This window comes from Bufo bufo, chromosome 2 (genome assembly GCF_905171765.1).
Source record: "Bufo bufo chromosome 2, aBufBuf1.1, whole genome shotgun sequence".
Taxonomy (NCBI): Eukaryota; Metazoa; Chordata; class Amphibia; order Anura; family Bufonidae; genus Bufo; species Bufo bufo.
The window spans coordinates 324,848,657-324,875,008 of NC_053390.1; the positions used below are offsets into that span (position 1 = coordinate 324,848,657).

Genomic DNA, 26,352 nt, shown 5'->3' on the forward strand with positions numbered 1-26,352 from the left:
TTCCACGGGTTCCAGATTTTTAGAAAAACAGATCTTGTTCTCAGTTCCCAATGGGAAATTTCCTCCATTCTATATATTTGGTCTATCTTAGCAAACCAACTCTCGTGGCTGGGAGTATCTTGTGTAAGCCATAGCTTTGGGAGAAGTAGTCTAGCTGCGCTTAACATAAGTAGGAAGAGAGAGGCTTTATATTTAGGGATTTTCTGGACTCCCAGAGAGAGAAGGGCTATTTCCGGGGTACAGGAAATATTCGTTCTGGCATGTTTTGTTGATGGTCCTCAGTATCTCCTCCCACCATCTCTTGACCCACACCACAAGACCACCACATGTGGAAATAAGAACCCTTCTCTGATTGACATCTCCAACAGAGATCTGAAGAGTCCCTGCTATATAGGCAAGTTTGTCTGGGGTTTTATACCAGCGTGATAAAATCTTATAGCTATTTTCTTGGGCTCGGGTACATCTAGAGATTTTATGTGGGGAGATCAGCATGGAAGAAATTTCAGCTTCTGATAAGGAGCGATGTAGATCTCTTTCCCATAGGCCTACTATAGCAGGTTTGGGATCAGAGACTGGGCTTTTTAAATTCTTATATATTGTGGAAATAGTCTTGGGAGGGTATAGCTTAGTATTTAAGAGTTTTTCAAACCAGAAGAGTTCGGTATGGGTCGGAGTGCTTTTGAGTAAAGAGAGAGTTTCTGCTTTCAAGAAGCTCAGCGTGATGGTGTTGCTGGGCTTAATTTTCAGGAGGTCGTATAACTTTTGGTCAGATAGTAAGGTCCCATCTGTGTCCACCAGTGTCTCTATAGGGGAGTCAGAGGCGCGCAGGGAGGGGGGAAAGCTATCTCTAAGTTCTTTCGGAGCAAGGGAGATTATGTCTTTAATAAGTAGTAAGGGGGAGGGGAGGGACATGGAGCTTTTATTAGTTATAAACCAATTCCAGGTTTTCAAAGTATTCCTAATCACAGTGTTAGGAATAGAGCGCAGGCCGGGGAGAGGTTTTCCTGATAGTAATAGGGCCCTTAAAGGGGTGGTTAGGTAAGAGTTTTCCAGTGTAACCCATGTTTTGGAGGGGGGGGATCTAATCCAATCTATAATCCTACAGAGGAGAATAGATCTCATGTATATTTCAGGGTCGGGCAACCCTATTCCCCCAGCTCTTTTTGGCTTGGAAAGGGTGGATAAGGAGATACGGGGAGCCTTGCCTTGCCAAATAAACTTACGTATTAGTTTGTTCAGGAGAGTAAAGAATGACCTAGGCAATTCTATAGGGAGCGACTGCATTAGATATGTAAGCCGTGGCATAATGAGGGACATTAGAAGGTTTTTTCTCCCAAACCAAGATAGAAAGGGAAAGTCAAGTGAGTCTAATTGGGCAGAAATGGATGATAATAAGGGTTTAAAATTTAAGGCATAAAGGTCGGTTAAAAAAGGGGTAAGTTTAACACCCAAGTATGTTAATTGCTGGGTATTCCAGTTAAAGGGGGTGGAAGCTTTGAGGGAGGAGAGAGTCGCGCGGGGCAGACCCATGTGAATCACCTGGGATTTAGTGGGGTTAACTTTAAAGTTGGAAATGGACCCAAATCTGTTCAAAAGCGAGAGAATTATGGGCATGGATTTCAAGGGGTTAGTAGTAATAATCAAGAGGTCATCCGCGAATGCAGCCAACTTAAACTCCAGACCCCCCACATGAAGGCCTCGGATGTCTCTCTCCTGCCTCAAAGCCTGCATAAGTGTCTCCATAATAAGGACAAAGATAAGAGGGGAAAGAGGGCATCCCTGCCTAGTCCCATTGCTAATTGGGAAGTTAGATGAGAGGGTTCCATTGACCGACACGGACGCCGAGGAGTGGGTATACATCGAGAAGATTGAATTAACAAAAGAGTCTGGGAATTGAAATTTTTGCAGAGTGAGACGGATATATGACCAGTCCACCCTGTCAAAAGCCTTTTCGGCGTCCGTGCCGATCAAGGTTAAGGGCGAGGATCTGTAAGAGGCGTAGAAAAGAGAATTCAGGACCTTGGCAGTATTGTCCTTGCCCTCTCGGCCCTTAACAAAACCAACCTGGTCGGGATGGATCAGTAAGGGAAGGTAGTTGTTCAAGCGAAGGGCGAGCATTTTGGCTAAAAGCTTCAAATCCACATTAAGTAAAGAAATGGGACGATAGTTGGGGCAGGAGGAGGGGTCCTTCCCGTCCTTAGGGATTATAGTGATGGTGGCCCTAGTCATGTCTGAGGATACTGGTTTACCCTCCAGAGAGGAATTATAGATTGGGAGAAGGAAGGGGGTCAGAATGCTCTGAAAAGCGGAATAGTATGGAATCGGGAGGCCATCCGGACCCGGGCATTTCCCATTGGGGGTAGATTTTATGGCTGATTCTAGTTCCTGGGTCGAGAAGGGCCTAGCGAGAGACTCTTTCTGGGAGGGGGTTAGGGTTGGGAGAGTGAGGGACTCTAGAAAGTGGTTTATGTGGGGTATTTTCTCCTCAGGGGAATATTTTAGCTCCTGAGAGGGGAGATTATATAATGACTCATAAAAGAGCTTAAATTGGTCTGCGATTTCCTTAGATTTAAACAAGGACGAGCCCTGGGGGGTTTTAATGCATTGAACAAATCGGGACTCCCTCCTCTGTTTAATCCTCCTCATCATGAACTTAGAAGCTTTATCGCCATGAGCGTAAAACTTCTGCTGGGAAGATAAGAAGTATTTAGCAGAGCGTTCATTCAGGAGGTTTTTAAGCTCAGTCCTTAGAGAAAGGAGTTCCGACAGGTGCAAGGCAAGGTGAGATTGTTTGTGTTTCTTCTCAATAGTGTGGATCCGAGACAGAAGGAGATTCAATTTTTTCTCTGCTTCTTTTTTGAGGAATGAGCAAAGGCTTATGAGTTTGCCCCTGATATAGGGCTTGTGGGCGTCCCATAACGTTTGGGGGGATATATCCGGGGTGTTATTAATGGAGAAGTACTCTTCAAGATGGGAGGCTATCTGGTTTTTATGAGAGGTATTGCTAAGTAGTGATTCATTAAATCGCCAGACTGGGGATCCAGGAGGGGAGGATAAAAGATGCAGTTCACATGAGACTGGGGCATGGTCAGATAATGTAATGTCGCCAATCTTGGCAAGCTTGCATAGTTGCAGTTTATCTTTAGGTAGGAAGATATAATCAATCCTGGTGTAGGTGTCATTTGCTGCCGAGTAGAAGGAGAAGTCCAATTCGTCTGGGTGTAAACACCTCCAGACGTCTACTAGGCCCAAATTAAATATTTTGACTTGGAGGGATCTAAGGCTTTTATGAGAAATTGAGGACTTTTTAGAAGAGGAATCCAAAAGTGGATTTAGGGTAAGATTAAAATCTCCTCCCAATATTAAAGAGCCCTCAACATGAGCTTCTATTAGGTTTATGAGGGAGAGAAGCCACTCCACCTGTCCTGAATTTGGGGCGTAAACATTCACCAGAGTGACAGTTTGCTGTCCAATTAAGCCCTTAAGGATAAGGTATCTACCTTCTGGATCCAAAATTTGCGAAAGGAGGGTGAAAGGAAAGTTTTTACGGAAACCTATGCTCACACCCCTCGAGGCCGCACCCCCAGCCCCACAATGGAACCAAGTGGGATATTTGGCATAGGAGAGATTGGGATAGTGGCCGTGTTTAAAATGGGTCTCCTGGAGGAAAATAATAGAGCCATTAGCCTTTTTCAATAATGAGAATATTCTACATCTCTTAGAAGGGGATCTCAGACCCTTGACATTGTAGGAAATCAGGTGGACGTCCGACATCATCATTTATAAAGCGAGGTAAGGGAAAGATTCAAGGACGCCAACCTGGTTCCCCCAATAAGGGTGCTGCCCGTTAAGGCGAGGGGCCAAGGACCAACAAATGAAACAAAAAAGACCTGTTTGAAGAGGTAAGAGGACCCTGGGTATGCAGCAGTGTTCTGAAACCTCGCGTCCACAAGGCAGCACCGGGCTATCCTGTGGTTAGAGAAGGAGTACCTGTCAGAAAATAAAAAATTAAGAACAAATAACAGAAAACACAACAAAAGCCTGCGATCAGGCCTAAACCTGAGATTACTGTTAACGCATAATAGAGCACAATACAGTAATTTTAACAGTGACATAGACGTCAGGGGGGGAATTAGACTAAACGTCATGTAATTATGTAGATAATACCCTTAGAGGGCCAATACTACTGGATAGCTAGGTAATAGGGGGGAGGGCAGGTAATCATTTATCTGGCAGAGAAAGTCTCTTAGGGGTAGAAGCAGGATAGTTCTTCTTGGTCTTATGCGCTCTTGGGGTGCGCAAGGTCTCCCAGGAAGATATCACAGGTAGTGAGGTTGAAGGTGGAAGGCTCTGGACCATCTCCCAATTTTCTATTTCCAGAGGAGGAATTTTCAGATGGGCATAAACCTTTTCTAAGTCCCCATAGGAGGAAATGTTGACCCGTCGTCCTTCGTATGCAAAAGACAGACCAAATGGAAAGGTCCATCTGTATATGGTGTTATGTTGACGGAGCCATTCCGTTAGTGGCTTCAGGAAGCGGCGTTTCTTCAAGGTAGACTGTGATAGGTCTTGAAAGACTGATATATGGTTGTTTTCCCACCTCAGAGGTTCAGCTTGCCTGGCTCCGGATAAGATGGCCTCCTTGACAGGAAAGTGCAAAAATTTGCAAATGACATCTCTGGGAGGCTCAGAGGCTTGTGGCTTGGGACGCAGGGCTCTGTGGGCTCTCTCTAAGGTCACTTCATGGACCGAGTCTGGGCCCAGGATTTGCAGGCAAATTTGGGTGATTGTGTGTGGCACATCTACTGGGGATACAGACTCAGGGATCCCACGAAATCGCAGGTTGTTCCTCCTCCCTCTGTTTTCCTGGTCCTCAACGGCTGCATATAGTGAGTTGAGGTGGTTTTGGCATATCATGAGGCTATTAGCTGCCTCCGATTGGTGGCTGATGATGACCGCCTGATTATCTTCTAGGCCCTCCACCCTTCTGCCTATGTGGCGGACGTCCTCCTTGATGGAGGCTAAATCCAGGCTGATAGGGCCCAGGGCGTCTAATAAGGCTTCTTTAAGGTAGGAGCGGGATATGGGGAGGCTATCGGGGTCAGGAGAATCATCTCTTACCCCCTCAGATTCGGCCGTCTCTCTGGCTGCTCTGTTGTTGCCGCTCCTAGGAGAGCCGGGCGCCATCTTGGGCTCTCTATTCACAGCAGCGGCCGCTGCTTTCTTGAGAAACCGATCCATATCGCCAGGTTGACTGGCGAAACGAGCTTGATCGGCTTGGGCAGAAGGCTTTTGGTCACCAATCTTGACCATTCTAGCTATCAGTGAAGCAGTAAATCCAGGCTTTCAGGGTAAATCTGCAGGAGAGCAGCGCTTCACATGTCCGCTCTGTTTCGGCGCTAGCTCCGCCCCCCCACCCCCCTGTCATTGATCACCCCCCTGTAAGGCTGCATTCAGATGTCCGTATGATTTTTACGGATCCACTGATACATGGATCGGATCCGCAAAACACATACGGCAGCTGCGGTCCGCGGTAGTTAACCTCTTAGGTGCCGCGGATCGCAGCTACCGCTCATAGAGGTCGGGAGCCGGCTATGTGATTCTGCAGCCAGCTCCCGCTCCTGTATATGAAGAGAGGTATCTTCATTGGTGGCGCAGTGCGCCCCCCCCCCCCCCCCCCCCCCTCAAGCCCCCTAGTTTTAATCATTGGTGGCGCAGTGCGCCCCCCACCCCCATAGTAAAAACATTGGTGGCGCAGTGCGCCCCCCCCCCTCAAGCCCCCTAGTATTAGTCATTGGCGGCGCAGTGCGCCCCCCATCCCAATAGTAAAAACATTGGTCGCGCAGTGCGCCCCCCCCTCCCCCAGTTCTAATCATTGGTGGCAGTGGCCACAGGATCCCCTCTCCCCTGCTCCTCCGATCGGAGCCCCAGCAGTGTAAGCCTGGGCTCCGATCGGTTACCATGGCAGCCAGGACGCTATTGAAGCCCTGGCTGCCATAGTCAGCTCCATGCTGTTGTGTGCACAGAGCACAGGGCGGCAGGGAGAGTGCGAGATCCTATTCACTCTGATAGAGATCTATCAGGGTGAATGGGACAACGGGTTCTAGTCCCTAAGGGGGCTAAAAGTTAGTAAAAAAAAAAAAACACAAAAATATTAAGTATAAATGAAAAGATTTACAAAAAAATAAAATAATAATCCACGTTAACAATAAACATTAATTTTCAGCAGATTTGTGTAGGAAATTTATTTTTTTTCGTCAAAAATAAAAATACCCAGATATCGGTATAAATTATCGGCTATCGGCCTGAAAGTTGACAAATTATCGGTATCGGCCCTAAAAATCAATATCGGTCGATCCCTACTAAAAATGCCCTCATAAAAGGAATGTGGGCCCCTTTGCGCATCTAGGCTGCAAAAAAGTGTCAAACATCTGGAATCGCCGTACTCAGCAGAAGTTGGGCAATGTGTTTTGGGGTGTCATTTTACATATACCCATGCTGGGTGAGATAAATATCTTGGTCAAATGCCAACTTTGTATAAAAAAATGGGAAAAGTTGTCTTTTGCCGAGATATTTCTCTCACCCAGCATGAGTATATGTAAAAAAGACACCCCAAAAACACATTGCCCAACTTCTCCTGAATACGGCGATACCACATGTGTGACACTTTTTTGCAGCCTAGGTGGGCAAGGGGCCACATTCCAAAGAGCACCTTTAGGATTTGACAAGTCATTTACCTACTTACCACACATTAGGGCCCCTAGAATGCCAGGGCAGTATAACTACCCCACAAGTGACCCCATTTTGGAAAGAAGACACCCCAAGGTATTCCGTGAGGGGCATGGCGAGTTCCTAGAATTTTTTATTTTTTGTCACAAGTTAGCGGAAAATGATGATTTTTTTATTTTTTATCCTTACAAAGTCTCATATTCCACTAACTTGTGACAAAAAATAAAAACTTCCATGAACTCACTATGCCCATCACGAAATACCTTGGGGTGTCTTCTTTCCAAAATGGGGTCACTTGTGGGGTAGTTATACTGCCCTGGCATTTTAGGGGCCAAATGCGTGAGAAGTGGTTTGAAATCAAAATCTGTAAAAAATGGCCGGTGAAATCCGAAAGGTGCTCTTTGGAATGTGGGCTCCTTTGCCCACCTAGGCTGCAAAAAAGTGTCACACATCTGGTATCCCCGTACTCAGGAGAAGTTGGGCAATGTGTTTTGGGGTGTCTTTTTACATATACCCATGCTGGGTGAGAGAAATATCTCGGCAAAAGACAACTTTTCCCATTTTTTTATACAAAGTTGGCATTTGACCGAGATATTTATCTCACCCAGCATGGGTATATGTAAAATAACACCCCAAAACACATTGCCCAACTTCTCCTGAGTACGGGGATACCAGATGTGTGACACTTTTTTGCAGCCTAGGTGGGCAAAGGGGCCCACATTCCAAAGAGCACCTTTCGGATTTCCCCGGCCATTTTTTACAGATTTTGATTTCAAACTACTTACCACACATTTGGGCCCCTAGAATCCCAGGGCAGTATAACTACCCCACAAGTGACCCCATTTTGGAAAGAAGACACCCCAAGGTATTCGCTGATGGGCATAGTGAGTTCATGGAAGTTTTTATTTTTTTGTCACAAGTTAGTGGAATATGAGACTTTGTAAGAAAAAAAATAAAAATCATCATTTTCCGCTAACTTGTGACAAAAAATAAAAAATTCTAGGAACTCGCCATGCCCCTCACGGAATACCTTGGGGTGTCTTCTTTCCAAAATGGGGTCACTTGTGGGGTAGTTATACTGCCCTGGCATTCTAGGAGCCCAAATGTGTGGTAAGTAGTTTGAAATCAAAATCTGTAAAAAATGGCCGGTGAAATCCGAAAGGTGCTCTTTGGAATGTGGGCCCCTTTGCCCACCTAGGCTGCAAAAAAGTGTCACACATCTGGTATCCCCGTACTCAGGAGAAGTTGGGCAATGTGTTTTGGGGTGTCATTTTACATATACCCATGCTGGGTGAGAGAAATATCTTGGTCAAATGCCAACTTTGTATAAAAAAATTGGAAAAGTTGTCATTTGCCAAGATATTTCTCTCACCCAGCATGGGTATATGTAAAATGACACCCCAAAACACATTGCCCAACTTCTCCTGAGTACGGAGATACCACATGTGTGACACTTTTTTGCAGCCTAGGTGGGCAAAGGGGCCCACATTCCAAAGAGCACATTTCGGATTTCACCGGCCATTTTTTACAGATTTTGATTTCAAACAACTTACCACACATTTGGGCCCCTAGAATGCCAGGGCAGTATAACTACCCCACAAGTGACCCCATTTTGGAAAGAAGACACCCCAAGGTATTCGCTGATGGATGGGCATAGTGAGTTCATAAAAGTTTTTATTTTTTGTCACAAGTTAGTGGAATATGAGACTTTGTAAGAAAAAAAAAAATCAATAAAAAAAAAAAATCATCATTTTCTGCTAACTTGTGACAAAAAATAAAAAGTTCTATGAACTCACTATGCCCATCAGCGAATACCTTAGGGTGTCTACTTCCGAAATGGGGTCATTTGTGGGGTGTTTGTACTGTCTGGGCATTGTAGAACCTCAGGAAACATGACAGGTGCTCAGAAAGTCAGAGCTGCTTCAAAAAGCGGAAATTCACATTTTTGTACCATAGTTTGTAAACGCTATAACTTTTACCCAAACCATTTTTTTTTTACCCAAACATTATTTTTTTATCAAAGACATGTAGAACAATAAATTTAGAGCAAAATTTATATATGGATGTCGTTTTTTTTGCAAAATTTTACAACTGAAAGTGAAAAATGTCATTTTTTTGCAAAAAATCGTTAAATTTCGATTAATAACAAAAAAAGTAAAAATGTCAGCAGCAATGAAATACCACCAAATGAAAGCTTTATTAGTGAGAAGAAAAGGAGGTAAAATTCATTTGGGTGGTAAGTTGCATGACCGAGCAATAAACCGTTAAAGTAGTGTAGGTCAGAAGTGTAAAAAGTGGCCTGGTCATTAAGGGTGTTTAAGCTAAGGGGGCTGAGGTGGTTAATAACCATGTGCTGGCATTGGTGCGCCTAAGTAATGTAGAGGTGCTGCCCGTGTGACTTGCTTAAATCTATGCCAGCATCTTTGTCATTTTCTACACCAAAAACAGGCATAAAAAAATGAGGCCTGCCCCTTCCCTGCTAACACCCCATCCCCCCCTTTTCTGCCACCTCGGAAAATTGGCACGAGCATGGAAAAGTTGCAGATTCAGCTTCAAATCCCTGACAAAAGCACGCCAAAACATGGCGTATTTATCATAAATGACCCCCATTATGTTTACAGCACTATTAGTGTCAGAGACACTATTTGCTGGGAGCAGTTATTTTTTAGGGCATTGTGTGCCAATAATTATCGAAGTGGGCACTGTGTGGTACCAGTATTTTCAGGGGGGGCTGTTTCTGTAGTACAGTATTGTGGGTGGCAGGATGGGGTGTTCAGAAGGTGGGAGGATGATGTTAAAGTAGGAAAAATGGCTGGTTATAATCCGTATGTTGGCTGCGTAGCCCCTCAAAAAAATAACAGAACATATCCTATTACTATCTGTTTTGTGGACGAGGATCCGCAAAAAAAAAAAGAAAAAACACAGATGCAACATGGACCGCCAAATACATACAGTCCTGTGAATGCACCCTTAGGCCTCATGCACATGACCGTTTTTTTTTTGCGGTCCGCAAAAACGGGGGTCCGTAGGTCCGTGTTCGTTTTTTCTTCCGTGGGTCTTCCTTGATTTTTGGAGGATCTACGGACATGAAAAAAAAGTCGTTTTGGTGTCCGCCTGGCCGTGCGGAACCAAACGGATCCGTCCTGACTTACAATGCAAGTCAATGGGGACGGATCCGTTTGACGTTGACACAATATGGTGCAATTGCAAACGGATCCGTCCCCCATTGACTTTCAATGTAAAGTCAGGAGTCCCTATTATACCGTCGGATCGGAGTTTTCTCCAATCCGATGGTATATTTTAACTTGAAGCGTCCCCATCACCATAGGAACGCCTCTATGTTAGAATATACCATCGGATTTGAGTTAGATCGTGAAAACTCATATCCGACAGTATATTCTAACACAGAGGCGTTCCCATAGTGATGGGGACGCTTCAAGTTAGAATATACTACGAACTGTGTACATGACTGCCCCCTGCTGCCTGGCAGCACCCGATCTCTTACAGGGGGCTGTGATCTGCACAATTAACCCCTCAGGTGCCGCACCTGAGGGGTTAATTGTGCGTATCATAGCCCCCTGTAAGAGATCAGGTGCTGCCAGGCAGGAGGGGGCACACCCCCCTCCCCAGTTTTAAATTCATTGGTGGCCAGTGTGCCCCCCCCCTGTATTACATTCATTGGTGGCCAGTGCGGCCCCCCCCCTCCCCTGTATTACTGTACATTCATTGGTGGCCAGTGGGCCCCCCCTCCCCTGTATTACTGTACATTCATTGGTGGCCAGTGGGCCCCCATCCTAATTAAAATTCCCCCCCCCCCCCCATCATTGGTGGCATCGGAGAGTTCCGATCGGAGTCCCAGTTTAATCGCTGGTCACAGACATCGCAGGTAAGTATAATGCTTCTAAAAATTGCTAAGTAACCATGGCAACCAGGACTGCAGTAGCGTCCTGGTTGCCATGGTTACCGATCGGATCCCCAGCGATTAAACTGGGACTCCGATCGGAACTCTCCGCTGCCACCAATGATAGGGGGGGAGATTTTAATTAGGAGGGGGAGGGAGGAGGGGCCGCACTGGCCACCAATGAATGTACAGTAATACAGGGGAGGGAGGGGGGGCCACCAATGAATGTAATACAGGGGAGGGAGGGCACACTGGCCACCAATGAATTTAAAACTGGGGAGGGAGTGCCCCCTCCTGCCTGGCAGCCCCTGATCTCTTACAGGGGGCTATGATATGCACAATTAACCCCTCAGGTGCGGCACCTGAGGGGTTAATTGTGCGGATCACAGCCCCCTGTAAGAGATCGTGTGCTGCCAGGCAGCAGTCATGTACACAGTTCTTAGTATATTCTAACTTGAAGCGTTCCCATCACTATGGGAACGCCTCTGTTAGAATATACTGTCGGATCTGAGTTTTCACGAAGTGAAAACTCAGCTCTGAAAAAGCTTTTATGCAGATGGATCTGCGACCCGTCTGTGTGAAAGTAGCCTACGGCCATGGATCACAATCTTGTGTGCATCCGTGTTTTTTCACGGACCCATTGACTTGAATGGGTCCGTGAACCGTTGTCCGTCAAAAAAATAGGACAGGTCATATTTTTTTGACGGACAGGAAACACGGATCACGGCCCCGGATCAACAACTGTGCATCTTCCGAGTTGTCAATGGGTCCACAGAAAATAAAGGAAAACGGAACAACGGCCACGGATGCACACAACGGTCGTGTGCATGAGGCCTTACTCTGTATGTTTTGCAATGCTGTATGTAATGTTAGGAGGGAGGAGGTGGGGTTGAGAATTTGGCATGGGGATTGTCCTGTAGCCAGATCAGGATTCCGGATTCACAACTCTGATATAAACCTGGCCGCTTTATAGAAGGGCTTTTTCACAAAACTGTTTAGCTCTCTGTGTTCTTCTGATCCTTCAGGCTAGTTACACACTTTGGTTAAAAGAACCTGCAGAGTACCGCTGCCATAGCTCCCTGGATCAGGCACAGTCTGATGTTACTAAATGCCCGTCGGTCCCATTGACTATAATGGGATCAGGCAAATAAGCCAGGATTCGGCTGGACAAACGCAGTTGTTTCTGTCCGACTGAATCCTGTCATATCAGTCGTGTAGAGGCCGGATCTCCACCAGACACCATTACAGTCAATGGGACCAGTGGCCATCTGAGACAGCTCTAACCAAAGTGTGAAACTAGCCTGACAGATCAGAAGGGAAAACTACAAATGAGCCCAAATATGGTCAATTTGTAATGGAGACTTGTGGAATGAGACTGCCCATGTACCAGGCCTGCACTCAAGTACCTAACATAGTGCCAGCCTGGGAATGACCCATATACAATACTCAAGCTACCAGAGCATAACACAATACGTCTGTCTGAGACCTCCGCCTCTCTCATATACCACAGTCCCTACTAGAAGCTAGCCCCCGTATTCGGCGCCTGTAAATATACCACAGTCTCTAACAGAAGATACCCCACACCCAGTATTCGGCGCCTGGACACGCTGTCCGTAGCGGAGACACAACAGTGCTAACTGCAGGCAGCAGCAAAGCTGAGACGACTGAGACTGAGTGGACAAGTTTTTAGGCGCGAAGTAAACTCTTCCCGTCTAGGCCACGCCCCCAGCCGCTGCTTGTCCTATCAGCACAGCCTGGCTCTTCCAGGAAGCAGAGAAGCTGGGGCGGGAGCACGTGTAGGTAAACAGTCCTGTACGTCATTACCTGAGTGTGCAGTCGCCGGTGTGTCACGCGGTGTGATACTACCGGAGGTCTGTTCTTTACAGCCTAGGCTGGTGTTTGTGGCCTCGGTCACACCGGCTTTTACTGGTTCAGTCTTCTGTCAGACTATAATGAGATGTATTTGCCACAGACTGTAGACACGGTGGGACATGGTTTCACCTACACAGTCGGTTTTCACTAACGTTTTGCTGCCAAAAGCTGTTCGGATGTTTTGCACCTCTGGTATCTAGGGCTGTATTTATGGCTGGTGACCCCTAGGTAGATTTGACTGAACCCGTGTTTTAAGTTCGGCGTTAAAGGTTCGGGTTATCTAATAATTCCGTAACGTATTCCGCTACCACGGACCATAATGGAATTCTATAATGTCATGCACCACGGAAGCTTATAAGAGACATTCCGCATTGTATTTCGTCATAGTAGAAGTGTATGGTCAGCATATAATGGGATGCCTCTTATAGGCTTCCGTGGTACATGCCGTCATAGAATTCCGTTATGGTCAGTGGTAACAGAATCCATTACGGGATTCTCTGATAACACGAACGCCAAACTTAAAACAAGTTCGCTCAAAAGTACCCCTAGGCACCAAGTCCGAATAAGGGTGGGTTCACATCTGCGTTCTGGATTCCGTTATGGCTTTCGGTTATAAAATGTTTATAACGGAAAATAACAGAATCCATAAGACGGAAGGACAGATCCGTTATGCTGCCCATAGAACTTGTATTATGACGGAATGCAAAACGGAAGCATTCCCTTTTGATTCGTAAGGGAACCTGTCACCAGGATTTTGTGCATAGAGCTGGGGACATGGGCTGCTAGATGGCCGCTAGCTCATCTGCAATACCCAGTCCCCATAGCTCTGTGTGCTTTTATTGTGTTAAAAAACCGTTTTGAGTGATATGCAAATGACCTGATATGAGTCCTGTATCCGGAGATGAGTCAAGCGGAAAGGAGCCCAGCACCGCCCCGCGTCCTCCGAATCTCCTCCTTGCTGGCTGACGTCACAGAGCTGGAGCGCCGAAATCTCGCGATGCGCGAGCTAGCGCATGCGTAGTTCGTTCCCTGTGCTGATGCCAGCACAGGGAATGAACATGATGCCGACACTGCGCATGTGCTAGCTCGCGCATCGCGAGATTTCGGCGCTCCAGCTCTGTGACGTCAGCCAGCAAGGAGGAGATTCGGAGGACGCGGGGCGGTGCTGCGCTCAGAAAATTGGACTCATCTCCGGACACAGGACTCATATCAGGTTCATTTGCATATGGATCAAAACTGTTTTTTAACACAATAAAAGCACAGAGAGCTACGGGGACTGGGTATTGCAGATGTGCTAGTGGCCATCTTAGCAGCCCATGTCCCCAGCTCTATACCCAAAATCCTGGTGACAGGTTCCCTTTAATAGAAGTCTATGGGAAATCATAACGGATCAGTTTGGTTCCCGTTATGCAAGACAGAAAACAAAGTCCTGTCGACCTCATCCACTTGTTTGCGCAGCCCGGCTTTTCTTCTTTGAGGAAAAGGACCTGTGGTGACGTCACTGCGCTCATCACATGGTCCATCACACGATCCATCACCATGGTGATGGATCATGTGACGGATCATTTGATGAGCGCAGTGACGTCACCACAGGTCCTTTTCCTCACAGATCATCAAAGAAGAAGACGTGAACAAGTGGATTATGGTGAGTTAAATTATTTTGTGGTCAGGACCTAAACGAGTGGAAGATGCCCAACCACCACCCCCCTACCTAATTGGCCTGAGGTGTGCCTTTGCCTCACTAGGTCGGTATGCCTGAAAAAGGGGGCATACCCTGAATGTGATGGTTGAATGACTGAATGAAGAATGGGAATGGGTGGGCAGGGGACGTCCGAATGCCGACGTGCTGCCTGGGAGAGCCAGACTGCTTAAAACAGGTACTGGCCCCTCCCACAAATCCAGGCTAGCCTGCGGCCAGCCTTAACACTTGTGGTCAGGACCTAAACGAGTGGAAGATGCCCAACCACCACCCCCCTACCTAATTGGCCTGAGGTGTGCCTTGGCCTCACTAGGTCGGTATGCCTGAAAAAGGGGGCAAAACCCACCAGTGAGGGAAGGATTGGCCTGAGGTGCTACTCTGCCAATGTGCTGAATGCTTGGACCAGCTCCGCTTGTGGCTCCGGGATATACCGTACAAAGCACCCCGAGCGCCAGCGCCCCAAGTGTTTAATGATATGCACAGGGACTCCATGCTTGGACGCTGCGGATGCCGCACCGATGCGGAAAGAATGCCCGAGAATTGAGCCGGATTCAATCCTACACTGTCAACAGGATGCGAATATGATGATGAACTGGCTGGACGTCAGTGGACCAACAGGGAATGGAAGTAATGGGTCGGTGGGGCTGTGAAGACTAAGGGCCAGCAAGAGGTTGTCCAAGACTGTCACTGGACACCATGCGTTTGTGGTCTGGAAGAACTTAACTACATGGCCGGGACCTACCTGCCTTGTTTTGTTGTCACCTGTGTCACCTCTAGGATATGCCAACTTAAAGTTTGAAAAAACCACCCACGCTCGGCGGTACGACCGCAACGTACTGGCCGACAAAGACTTGGTAATGAGTGAACTGGCGACCACCATCAGAGAGTCTAATCCAAGACCAGCAGCCGCCAGTCCGGTACCGGTGGTGCCCACTGAGTCTGCTTCTGGGTTCTGTAAGAAAAAGCGAAGAAAAATCAAAACGAGATAAAGCATCAGCTGCTACGTTGCTGACCCCCGTCCAAAAACAGGGCATGAAAATCAAACCCCTGTTCCAGAGCTATCCAGGTCAATCTACGCATGAAAGACATGATGAGTAACGATTTAGATCTGCCCTTGTTAATGATCTCTGCGGTCGCCATGTTGTCAGTGTGGAAAACCACCGTGTGACCCGACCACCTATGCCCCCAGACTATAGCAGCTGCTACGAAGGATAGATCTCGAACAATGCCGACATCTGAGAAACCCCCGGCAAACTGTAGCACGTGTGTGGGCCATGAGCCGGCGAACCAATGTGAGCCAAACTATGCCGCGAAACCTACCGAGGCAGCCGCGTCTGAAAATACGTGTGGAGAATCAGAAGTGGCCCTCGGAATAAACATGGAAATGCTGTTCCACCACTGAGAAATCTGTCCCACATGAACAGATCTGCTCGGGCGTTCGCATTAAGATGCACTGATTGCGTCCAAATCACTGGTCTGTTGTAATAAGACTAGCAATCTTGAATGAATGATCTACACCTGAGGAATGATCCTCATGGCAAAGTATAACATGCCCAACAGAGACTGCAATTCTCTCTTGGTGCAAACCTGAGACATGAGCAAGGAACGGACACCTGATTTGATTCTGTCGAGTTTGTCTTGTGGCAGACTGGCTGACATGGCACGTGAATCCAGAGAGATCCCCAAGAACGTGACAACCTGCGCAGGCCCTTCTGTTTAACTCCTTGAAGACCTGCAAGAGAACCTGCAAGTCAACAGGTGCCTGTGAGGGTTCTTCGATCAACAGAAAATCATCCAGGTAGTGAATGACATTCTGGCAACCCTGTTCCAACAAAATCCATTCCAGTGCCTGCGCTAACCTGTTCAACAGACTGGGGCTGCTCTAGGAACCAAACGTCAACTTGGTGGCGAAATAGTACGCATCTCTCCATTTGATGCCATGCCACTGTCAGAGAGATGGGCTAATGGGCAGCAGTTTGAACGCATCAGAGACATCTGCTTTGGACAGCCAAGCCCCCATGCCTGTCTGAAGAATGACCTGGATAGCCTGGTCTACGGAAGTATACTTCAAGGAAAATTCCTCGGACGGAATCAACGAGTTGAGACTAGGAACGTGGGAAGAATGTGGAGCAGACAAATCATAAATCAAACGAATTTATTGGAATATTTTCCCTGCACCACCCCCACCGGGCTCACCCTCCAAGTGCAGAAAGGAGGGGACTGGAAAGGACCAATGATGAAACCCTTGTCCAGCTCAACTGCCAAGAGTGAATCCACCAGACCAGCATGTTTAGAAGCCGACTGCAAGTTGGGGCATTCATGAGTCTGCTGGGGCAAGGTGATGAGCCCAATGTGAAACCCCCGTGAAAACCCTTCCACCAGGAATGTACGGAACGGCGGAACCGGATGAAGCCGCAGCAGCTGGTCCAGTGCCTCCACATTCACCCGGCTCAGTCACGCCGGCTTCAATGTGCAGACCGTGACCGGATGTGCCTAAAACATGTGGCACAGACATGCAGGAGCGTGCACTGGCTGAAGTTGCAGATGGCGTAGACCACTGCAAACAACACAACAAACACCACAAAACAACAATAAAAAAAAAAAAAAAACTAAGAAAGAAAAAGAGAAGAGAAAAAAAAAACAACCTGTTAACCCTACGACCTGCTGCCCGTAAGCTGACAAACAAGATGACGGAATCTAAGCCCCTCCCCTTCCCCCCCCCAGCAGCGTGAAACGATTGAACGAAAAGCCTTCGAGGCTGACAGGGAGTATGATAGTCGTTTCCACTGATGTATGAAGCGAGCCCGAGTTTGTGTGAATCTGTGACGTGGCAGATTAATTAAAAACGAATACTGCGGGCTAAAGAACCTACAGACGTGGTAGGTGATGTATGTAAGTATAGGATTTGTGGAAAACAGACCGTATGACGTATGACACTAGTCTACGAGATGAAACGGGGTGTGTATGTCGTGCGAGCGTGTAGCTGTATTGGCGGATGTACCTATGCTAGAGGTGTATGGACGAAGCTTGGTGGATAAAGGTTTTTTTTTTTTTTTTTTTTCTTTATTTGACAATCCACTTGTACCCCTTTTTTTTTTTTTTTTTTTTTCGTCAAACTGCCTGATGTGCGAACTATGTGTCTAAGGTATGTATGTAGTGTATGTGATGAGTGTCAAACATGTGCACAAGCAGCAACCTTGTAAGTGTTCAACTCAGTAATGGCACCAGGACCCAGCTGCCAGAGTTTAACCTGCTGAGCCCAGATGACTCGCAGCCCCCTGTATGAACTTACATACAGGTTATGCTGGAGACAGGCAATGAGCTCCAACTATTGTGACAATGCTGCCCATGGTGCCAAAACCTGAATTGCATGTGCCTGAACGCAGTGAGGAGAAGCGATCCTCCGGCACACTTCCCCCTCTCTACACACCCTCCTACCCTCCTCCACGTTGCACGCCTCCCAAACAAACCAGTTATCTTGGAAAACGACCTGAACAGCTTGCAGACTGAAGTGAAAGGTACACCCGGCTTCTCTGAGATCCGACTCGTGCAGGACGCTTGGCTGATGACGTCACACCCGGAAGTAGCAGACGTCCGAATGCCGACGTGCTGCCTGGGAGAGCCAGACTGCTTAAGACAGGTACCGGCCCCTCCCACAAATCCAGGCTAGCCTGCGGCCAGCCTTAACACTTATTTATTTTTTTAACCCCTCCGTCCCTATTTTACTAAGCATTCTGTATTAAGAATGCGATTATTTTCCCTTATAGCCATGTTATAAGGGAAAATAATAAAGATCGGGTCTCCATCCCGATTGTCTCCTAGCAACCGTGCGTGAAAATCGCACCGCATCTGCACTTGCTTGCGGATGCTTGCGACTTTCACGCAGCCACATTCACTTCTATGGGGCTTGCGTTGAGTGAGAAATGCACAATATAGAACATGCTGTGATTTTCACGCAACGCACAAGTGATGTGTGAAAATCACCGCTCATGTGCACAGCCCCATTAAAGTGAATGGGTCTGGATTCAGTGCGGGTGCAATGCGTTCACCTCACGCATTGCACCCGCACGGAAATATCGCCCTGTGTGAAAGGGGCCTAAATTGGAAACCATTCCAGGCGACTAACTCATGAAGCTGATTGAGAAAATGGAAAGAGCAAAGCGGTCATGAAGGCAAAAAGGAGGGGGGTACTGTCAAGAGTCAAAAATATTTTCCTATTTAACACTTATTTCCATATGTGTTCCTTCATTTTAATCATTTCTTCATGTAGAGAATAAAATAAAATAAAAACATGGAATGAAAATGTGTGTCCAAACTTGGGACTGGTACTGTTACAATATATTTAACCATTCTAAAATCGCGCTGTATTCACACCAGCCACTAGTCAAGCTGTTCTTTGAGAGACGCTTCATGGGCCATAGACACCATGGACAGGAGGGGACTCTATGGGACAGTTTTCTAGGCATGCTCTGTGACCGGTCAGGAGGGAGTAGATATTCTATGATTTCACCTATTGTAAACGGTGGATTGTGTGTTATCTGTACAGAGGGGATATCTGTCATTGTAATCCTGCCTGTGATGATAATGTGATGGCTACTAATAAGCTACCTAAATAGAACAGGCGGTCACAATGTATTATTAGGCCTAGTGGCCATTGTGAAAACGGAACGATTTTAGATATTTGTTAAATATAGATAAGATATAGAATATAATATAATTAGTGAAGTGGAAAATGAAATAATATGCCCAAAAATTCAACATAAAGCATGATTTAAATATAGTTAATTTTCTGATGGCACATTCCGTTTAAGGTTGCCTTCACTTATTGCATATTTGTTGTGGAATTTCAGTTGTGGAATCCAGAAAGTGCAGTACAATGTGAATGGGGTTTTACAGCGTAAAATTCTGCTGCAGATTCAAAGCCCTATCTGAAGTGGAAATGCAGCTCCACTGCTGATTTCAAGAAATCTACAGCGGAGTCTGTACCACACAGTTGGCTATTATGATGCAAGCAGATTTCCTTGTGCATTTTTATACAGATATACTTCAGGAAACAATACTCAATGTGTGAACTCATAAGGTTAAGGCAACACAAGGCAGAATTTCCATGGCTGATATTACTACGTTTCCGCAGGTAAGTCTGCAATGAGTGCAGACAAAGCCTATGCTCGACTTGCCGCTCCATATGGGCGGGGGAATGGGAGCCCCCCTCCTATGGATAGGGGATAACCTCTTCTAACCAGGACACCCCTTTAGTATCATCAGAACTGAATTCTGTCTAAAAATAAGACTGCATTTGAATAAATCGTCCAAAATGCACGCGCGACAACTGGAGGTAAGGGCTATCATGACCATGTTAAAAAGTCGCCTTGGAAATGACATGATAAATTAATAATGACCATATAATGTATCTAATATTTGATGATTTCCTCTTTTCAGGCATGCAGCCTCCACATTGAATTGAGCTTTACATACATTTTTTCTACTGTGGCTTTGTGTTACCCACTTGAAAATGACCAGTGTACCATTTCCTGAGATCAGCCTAGAGCCCTGGCTGAATAAAGTTCTTGAGTGGGGTAGCACAACCTCGCCGGAAATCCAGCAAGATGTCCTCCTACGCTTGCCAGAATTGCATGAGTTCCTGCAGAAGATGTACCAAACTCTAAAGCATATGGTAAGTGGTTTAGTGAGCTTAGCCTTTAGTATGTGAACACAGTATGGACTTTGACTTGATCTGTTTCTGTCAAAACAGCAAATGTGGGTTTAAATTACTATTATTCGATTATGAACTAAATCGAAATCCTGGTGAAGGCCACATGGTTGTGTGCAGCTTCATCTCATGGGCTGGCAGCAGCGTCTGACATGAGTGATTTATGATGCAGTGAGTTCCTGTCTGACTGTGGATTTGTTGTACTGTACTCACGTGATGATGATGTGAGTACAGTACAATAGACTCACTACATTGTAAATCAGTACGATGCAGTGACTTCATGTCAGATATGCCGCTGTCAGTCCGGGAGATGCAGCCGACACATGGGCCGTGTTTCCCGGACTGCACACAGTCGCGTACATGTGGACTAATAGAGCATTTTACCTCGATTAATGAGTAGTTATTTTGTTTTGTTGCCCTCTTATTTCACTTACAACAAGTCAGGTGTACATGTGCTCAACCATGAAAGCTGGGATATTTTTTTCGAATGACCGAGTGCATATCTTTGTGATTGAAGGAGATACGTACAGATAAACGGTCTATGGTTGTGTATTGAATATTTTGAACAACTGAAATGAAATCATACATGTCTTCTTCTTAAACACATTCAGTTTAAATGTGAAAGCCAAGTTTTCTAAAGCTATAGTCAAGTTGTTTGAAGCTGTGCATACTGGAGGAAGAAGTTGTTTGGGCTGGTTCCTGGGGCTGTGCAGAGTGCCCAGTGCATTCTTATTTTTTACTGTAAGAAGTCTTAGGAGCAGACAGTGGAGTCCTTGGCAGCCCCCACACCCGCATCCCGATCCCTTGCATATACCTTGACAGCTGTGCTGTGTCTCAAACACACTTTCCATGTCCGACGCCTTCCCATTCCATCACAGAAGCTCCGCCCACACTGGCTGAACCACGTAAAGTGATCGGCCCTGTCTCTCCTCATTTCCTGCGTTCTGCGTTGGACTTCGCTGAGGAGTCTAATTCTTCTGTTTCTTACATCTTACCAACTCCACTGCAGCATCTATAGAAACCAGGGGTTGACTGGCCATAGACCCTGCAGGGGAATTACCAGGTGTGCCGATGCCCAGAGGGCTGCCCAAGCCATCCTCATGGCCGCCAGCCAGGTACATAAAGATCTGATGCTGCCCCCCCCCCCCCCCCTCTACTTCTGTTGTCTCTGCCTACATATGTTGGCCCCTTCCTTCTCGTGTTGCCCTTCCTTCTGTTAAAGGGGTTGTCCAAGTTATATTTATTGATGACCTATCTTCAGGTTAGGTCATCAATATCAGATCGGCGGGGGTCCGACACTCGTCGGCACCCTTGCCGATCAGCTGTTCGAAGAGAAGGCGCGCGCCGTGCCAATGCTGCCTCCTCTTCATTGTTTACCTGCTAGCCGTTGCATCTGCAGTGGTGAGCAGGTGTAATTACACCTAAGCCGTCCCATTCATTTCAATGGTACCGATAGCTATAGAAGCGATCCGTACCATTGAAATGAATGGGGCGGCTTGGGTTTAATTACACCTTCTCACCGCTGCAGATGCAACGGCGAGCAGGTAAACAATGAAGAGAAGGCAGCGCTGGTACGGCGCGCGCCTTCTCTTATTGATAGGTCATCAATAAATATAACTTGGACAACCCCTTTAATTTGGCCCCTCCTTACAACATGGGACCACTTTTAGTTTTTTTTTTTCCAGGGCCATTTTAAGTTCCCAGTTCACCCCTGATAAAACCCATGTGTAGTTTGCTGCAGTCCTCAGAATTTAAAGGGTTACTAATCCCCCCCCCCCCCAAAAAAAAAGAAGCATTACCTCCTAAGGAAAGTTTGTCTTTAGAGATGTTTGTGTAGAAATAATTAAACTACTGCAGATATCCTGCAGTAAGAGAAGTGTCTCCTTTTTCCCTGCCTCTCCATTTTCGGCCGTTCCCGTGGCAGGTACCAGGAGATCGGAGAGACTGGCAACTCGTGGGTTAAATTGACAGGTTCCCTGTGGATCTTATTGTGTCTATGTTTTGGTGAATGCCACACCCCTTGCTTCAGGTGTTGCTTGTTGGTGATTTGCCTTTCCCATAAGTAGCCGCTTCTCACTCTTGAAGGTGCAGTTTTATAGATTTGCTTCCCGCCTTCTAACTAGTTGGTTGTACTCTGTGATGCTTCTGGAGTTGCCAGTTTTCTACTTTCAGATAAGGCTGGGTTCACACGAGCGTGTCCGGATTAGTTCCGGATGCGTCCCGGTGTGTTGCGGCAAACCCGCGCGAGTAGGAATGCAATTGCAGTCAGTTTTGACTGCGATTGCGTTCCGATGTTCAGTTTTTATCGCGCGGGTGCAATGTGTTTTGCACGCGCGTGATAAAAAACCGACTGTGGTACCCAGACCCGAACTTCTTCACAGAAGTTCAGGTTTGGGTTCGGTGTTGTGTAGATGTTATTATTTTCCCTTATAACATGGTTATAAGGGAAAATAATAGCATTCTGAAAACAGAATGCTTAGTAGGTGATCAATTGAGGGTTAAAAAAAATAAAAAAAATTAACTCACCTTCTCCTCTTGTTCGCGTAGTTCTCCCGGTCTTTAGTTCTTTAAAAGATGAACTATGGGCTAAAGGACCTTTGGTGACGTCAGATCACATGCTCCAATCACATGGTCCATCACCACGGTGATGTACCATGTGATTGGAGCATGTGATCTGACTTCACCAAAGGTCCTTTAGCCCATAGTTCATCTTTTGAGAAGTAAAGAAGAGACGGGAGCTACGCGAACAAGAGGAGAAGGTGAGTTAATTTTTTTAATTTTTTTTTAACCCTCAATTGATCACCTACTAAGCATTCTGTATTCAGAATGCTATTATTTTCCCTTATAACCATGTTATAAGGGAAAATAATACAGTTTATAGACTGTCACCTAGCAACCATGCGTGAAAATCGCACCGCATCCGCACTTGCTTGCGGATGCTTGCGATTTTCAATCAACCCCATTCACTTTTATGGGGCCTGCGTTGCGTGAAAAACGCAGAATATAGAGCATGCTGCGATTTTCACGCAACGCATAAGTGATGCGTGAAAATCATCGCTCATCTGAACAGCCCGATTGAAATGAATGGGTCCAGATTCAGTGCGGGTGCAATGCGTTCACCTACCGCATTGCACCCGCGCGGAAATCTCGCCCGTGTGAACGCAGCCTAAGTCTTTGTCTTTTCTTATTGTTTTGTGTTTGTTATATTCCCTGTTGTTTGTATCTGGGCCCGAGACAGACTTCCATTCCTCCATCTAGGGAGGAATGGGTTGTCTCTGGACCTAACCTCATTTCAGGGCATTATAGGGATATAAGGGCCTAGGTATCCAGCATATGAACATTCCTACCTTCAAGGTCTATTCATATTGATAGGTAGTTACGGCCCGGATTAGGGATGTTTAGAAGGTGACCTGTTCCTTCCCTAGTCTCCAGGCCCAGTTACTGTTCCCCTGCAGTTTTTCCCCCACACTGATCGTGACACTCACATGCAAACAGGAAGTTTGGGGAAAGAGGTGGGGCTACTATCCCATTCACTTCAATAGACAGAGCACTGTAAAAGAGCTGGAAACTTCAAAACTTAGGCAGCCTCTTACAAAACCTCCCTGTATGTGTGCATGGATACTAGACAGTACCAGGCCACTGACACTACAGAAAGTGCTACTCAGCTTTCCTAGGTGCCTGAATTTCAAGTTTACCTTTATAGCCAGGAGGGATTTCTCACTGTCTTTCTAGGCAAATTTGATATTCGTCAGGGTTGGAGACCTGGATTAAAAATCTTGAGGAGTTGTACACACTGACCATGTAATATTACCCTTACAGAGTACTCAGCTTTCTCAGGACCCTGAAAAGCAAATATTCATAGCTATGGCACTATTTCTGAGTGACAAGGGGGCTTCATCTTAGTAGATTTAGTATTCAGCATTTTTTTTTTTTTTGCAGTTCCACGTGGTAGTAATTTATAGTAGCTTTCTTAGGACCCTGAAGGGCAAATTTGCCTCGCTATGCCAGTATTTATGAGTGAGGAGGGGGGTTTATCTTGGAAGATTAAGGTCTCTTTCTCACGAGCGATACAGATTGTGTCAGGATCTGTTCAGGGAATAACTGATGGTTTTGCGCTCAAGTTCAATTAGTTTTTCTGCGATTGTGTTCAGTGTTTTTTTTTCTCTAAAGAATAATAATCTACATCTCCTAGAAACCATCAGTGAAAAACGCATTGCATCCAGGTGGCTTCTGTTTTTCACACAAGCTGCAATAAAAATGCACAATATAGAATATGCTGCGATTTATTTTTTTCCTGAACGCAAAGATGATGCATGAAAAATGCCACTCATGTACACAGACCCATTGAAATGAATGGGTCAGGGTTTAGTGCGGATGGAAAACTCGCTCGTGTGAAAGAGCCCTTAGTATTGTGCAGGCTATTACAGTTCTTCAGGGTGGTAACCCAGCTTTCCCAGGACCCTGAAAGGCAAGTCTGTCGAATTATGGCACTTTTTAAGAGTGAAGAGGGGATTTATTTCGTAGACTTAAGGGTACTTCCACGCTAGCATTAGAAGAATCCGGCAGGCAGTTCCGTGGCAAACCGTATGCAAATGGAGATCATTTGTTTCCGGATCCGGGTGCAGATCCGTCTGACAAAAGGCATGAAATACCGGATCTGTCTCTCCGGTGTCATCTGGAAAAACGGATCTGGCATTTATTTTTTTCACATTTTTAAAGGTCTGCGCATGCGCAGACCAGAAAACCGGATCCGTCAATGCGGCGATTTCCTGAACACTTGGTACCGGATCCGGCATTACTACATTTCAATGGAAATTAATGCCGGATCCTGCATTCTGGAAAGTGTTCCGGAATTTTGGCCATGGAAAATACCGCAGCATGCTGCAGTATTTTCTCCGGCCAAAAACCTTAAAAGGGACAGAACGGAAGACATCCTGATGCATACTGAACGGATTGCTCTCCATTCAGAATGCATTAGGAAAAAACTGATGCGTTTTTTTTCCGGTATTTAGCCCCTATGACAGAACTTAATACTGGAAAACTTTAACGCTAGTGTGAAAGTAGCCTTAGTATTCTGAAGCCTATTACAGTCCTAATAGTGGTAACCCAGCATACCTAGAACACTAAAAGGCAATTCTGCCTAGCTATGGTACTATTTAGGGGTGAGAAGAGGGATTTATCTTAGTACATTTAGTATTCTGCAAATTCTATTACATCTCCACATGGTAGTAGTCCAGCTTTGGCACTATTTGGGAGTAAGAGCTCATTCAGACGAATGTAAGGGCTCTGCGCCCGTATTGCGGAATGCAATATATGGGCCCTGGCCGTGTGCACTCTGTGCTGTGGATGCTGACCTTAGTGTTGAGCGAATCGAGCTTTGGATCCAAGATCCAAAGTTGATTTGTTCAAAATGTCATTTGAATGCTGTATAGAGACCTGTGAGCTGACTTTGAGCTGGCCAGTTGAAGCGCAGAGTGTCACAGCCAGGGTGAAGGTGATCTTTTTTTTTTTTTCTTTCATTTTCCAAAGGAGCTCTGCCCATAGCAACCAATCAAATTCCACCTTTCATTTTTCAGAGCTCCTTTGGAAAGTTAAAGAAAAAAAAGCTCTCCTTCTCCCTGCCTGTGACACTCTCCGCTGTGATTGGCCAGCTCACAGCTAAGGAGAAGGAGATTTACCCTGAGAAACAGGGCAGTCTCCTCCTCCCTGTACCGATGGTATGGATTTACATACAGGGCGGGAAACCAGAACTGGGGGGCACAGCAGGGGAACCAAGCCTAGCATAGGAAAAAAAAGTGATATCGCATCTCCTCAATATGCGCGACACTGCGAGGTATTTATACACTGCGTGCATAATTATTAGGCAAATGAGAATTTTGACCACATCATCCTCTTTATGCATGTTGTCTTACTCCAAGCTGTATAGGCTCGAAAGCCTACTACCAATTAAGCATATTAGGTGATGTGCATCTCTGTAATGAGAAGGGGTGTGGTCTAATGACATCAACACCCTATATTAGGTGTGCATAATTATTAGGCAACTTCCTTTCCTTTGGCAAAATGGGTCAAAAGAAGGACTTGACAGGCTCAGAAAAGTCAAAAATAGTGAGATATCTTGCAGAGGGATGCAGCACTCTTAAAATTGCAAAGCTTCTGAAGCGTGATCATCGAACAATCAAGCGTTTCATTCAAAATAGTCAACAGGGTCGCAAGAAGCGTGTGGAAAAACCAAGGCGCAAAATAACTGCCCATGAACTGAGAAAAGTCAAGCGTGCAGCTGCCAAGATGCCACTTGCCACCAGTTTGGCAATATTTCAGAGCTGCAACATCACTGGAGTGCCCAAAAGCACAAGGTGTGCAATACTCAGAGACATGGCCAAGGTAAGAAAGGCTGAAAGACGACCACCACTGAACAAGACACACAAGCTGAAACGTCAAGAC

General features: G+C 46.1%; 1 protein-coding gene across 4 annotated transcripts in view; it reads left to right on the forward strand.

Annotated features, from left to right (window-relative positions):
• Positions 1–12,394: 12,394 nt before the first annotated feature.
• FANCC (FA complementation group C) overlaps positions 12,395–26,352 on the forward strand; it is a 232,816-nt gene continuing 218,858 nt past the window's right edge. For 2 of the 4 annotated variants that reach the window (XM_040416992.1, XM_040416995.1), the window contains exons 1-2: positions 12,403–12,430; positions 19,641–19,875. In XM_040416992.1, the coding sequence (XP_040272926.1) occupies positions 19,714–19,875 (162 nt within the window). In that variant the 5' untranslated portion in view covers positions 12,403–12,430; positions 19,641–19,713. Of the gene's footprint in view, positions 12,443–19,640; positions 19,876–26,352 lie in introns of all 4 variants that reach the window. The other 2 variants (XM_040416994.1, XM_040416993.1) reach the window with 2 other exon arrangements.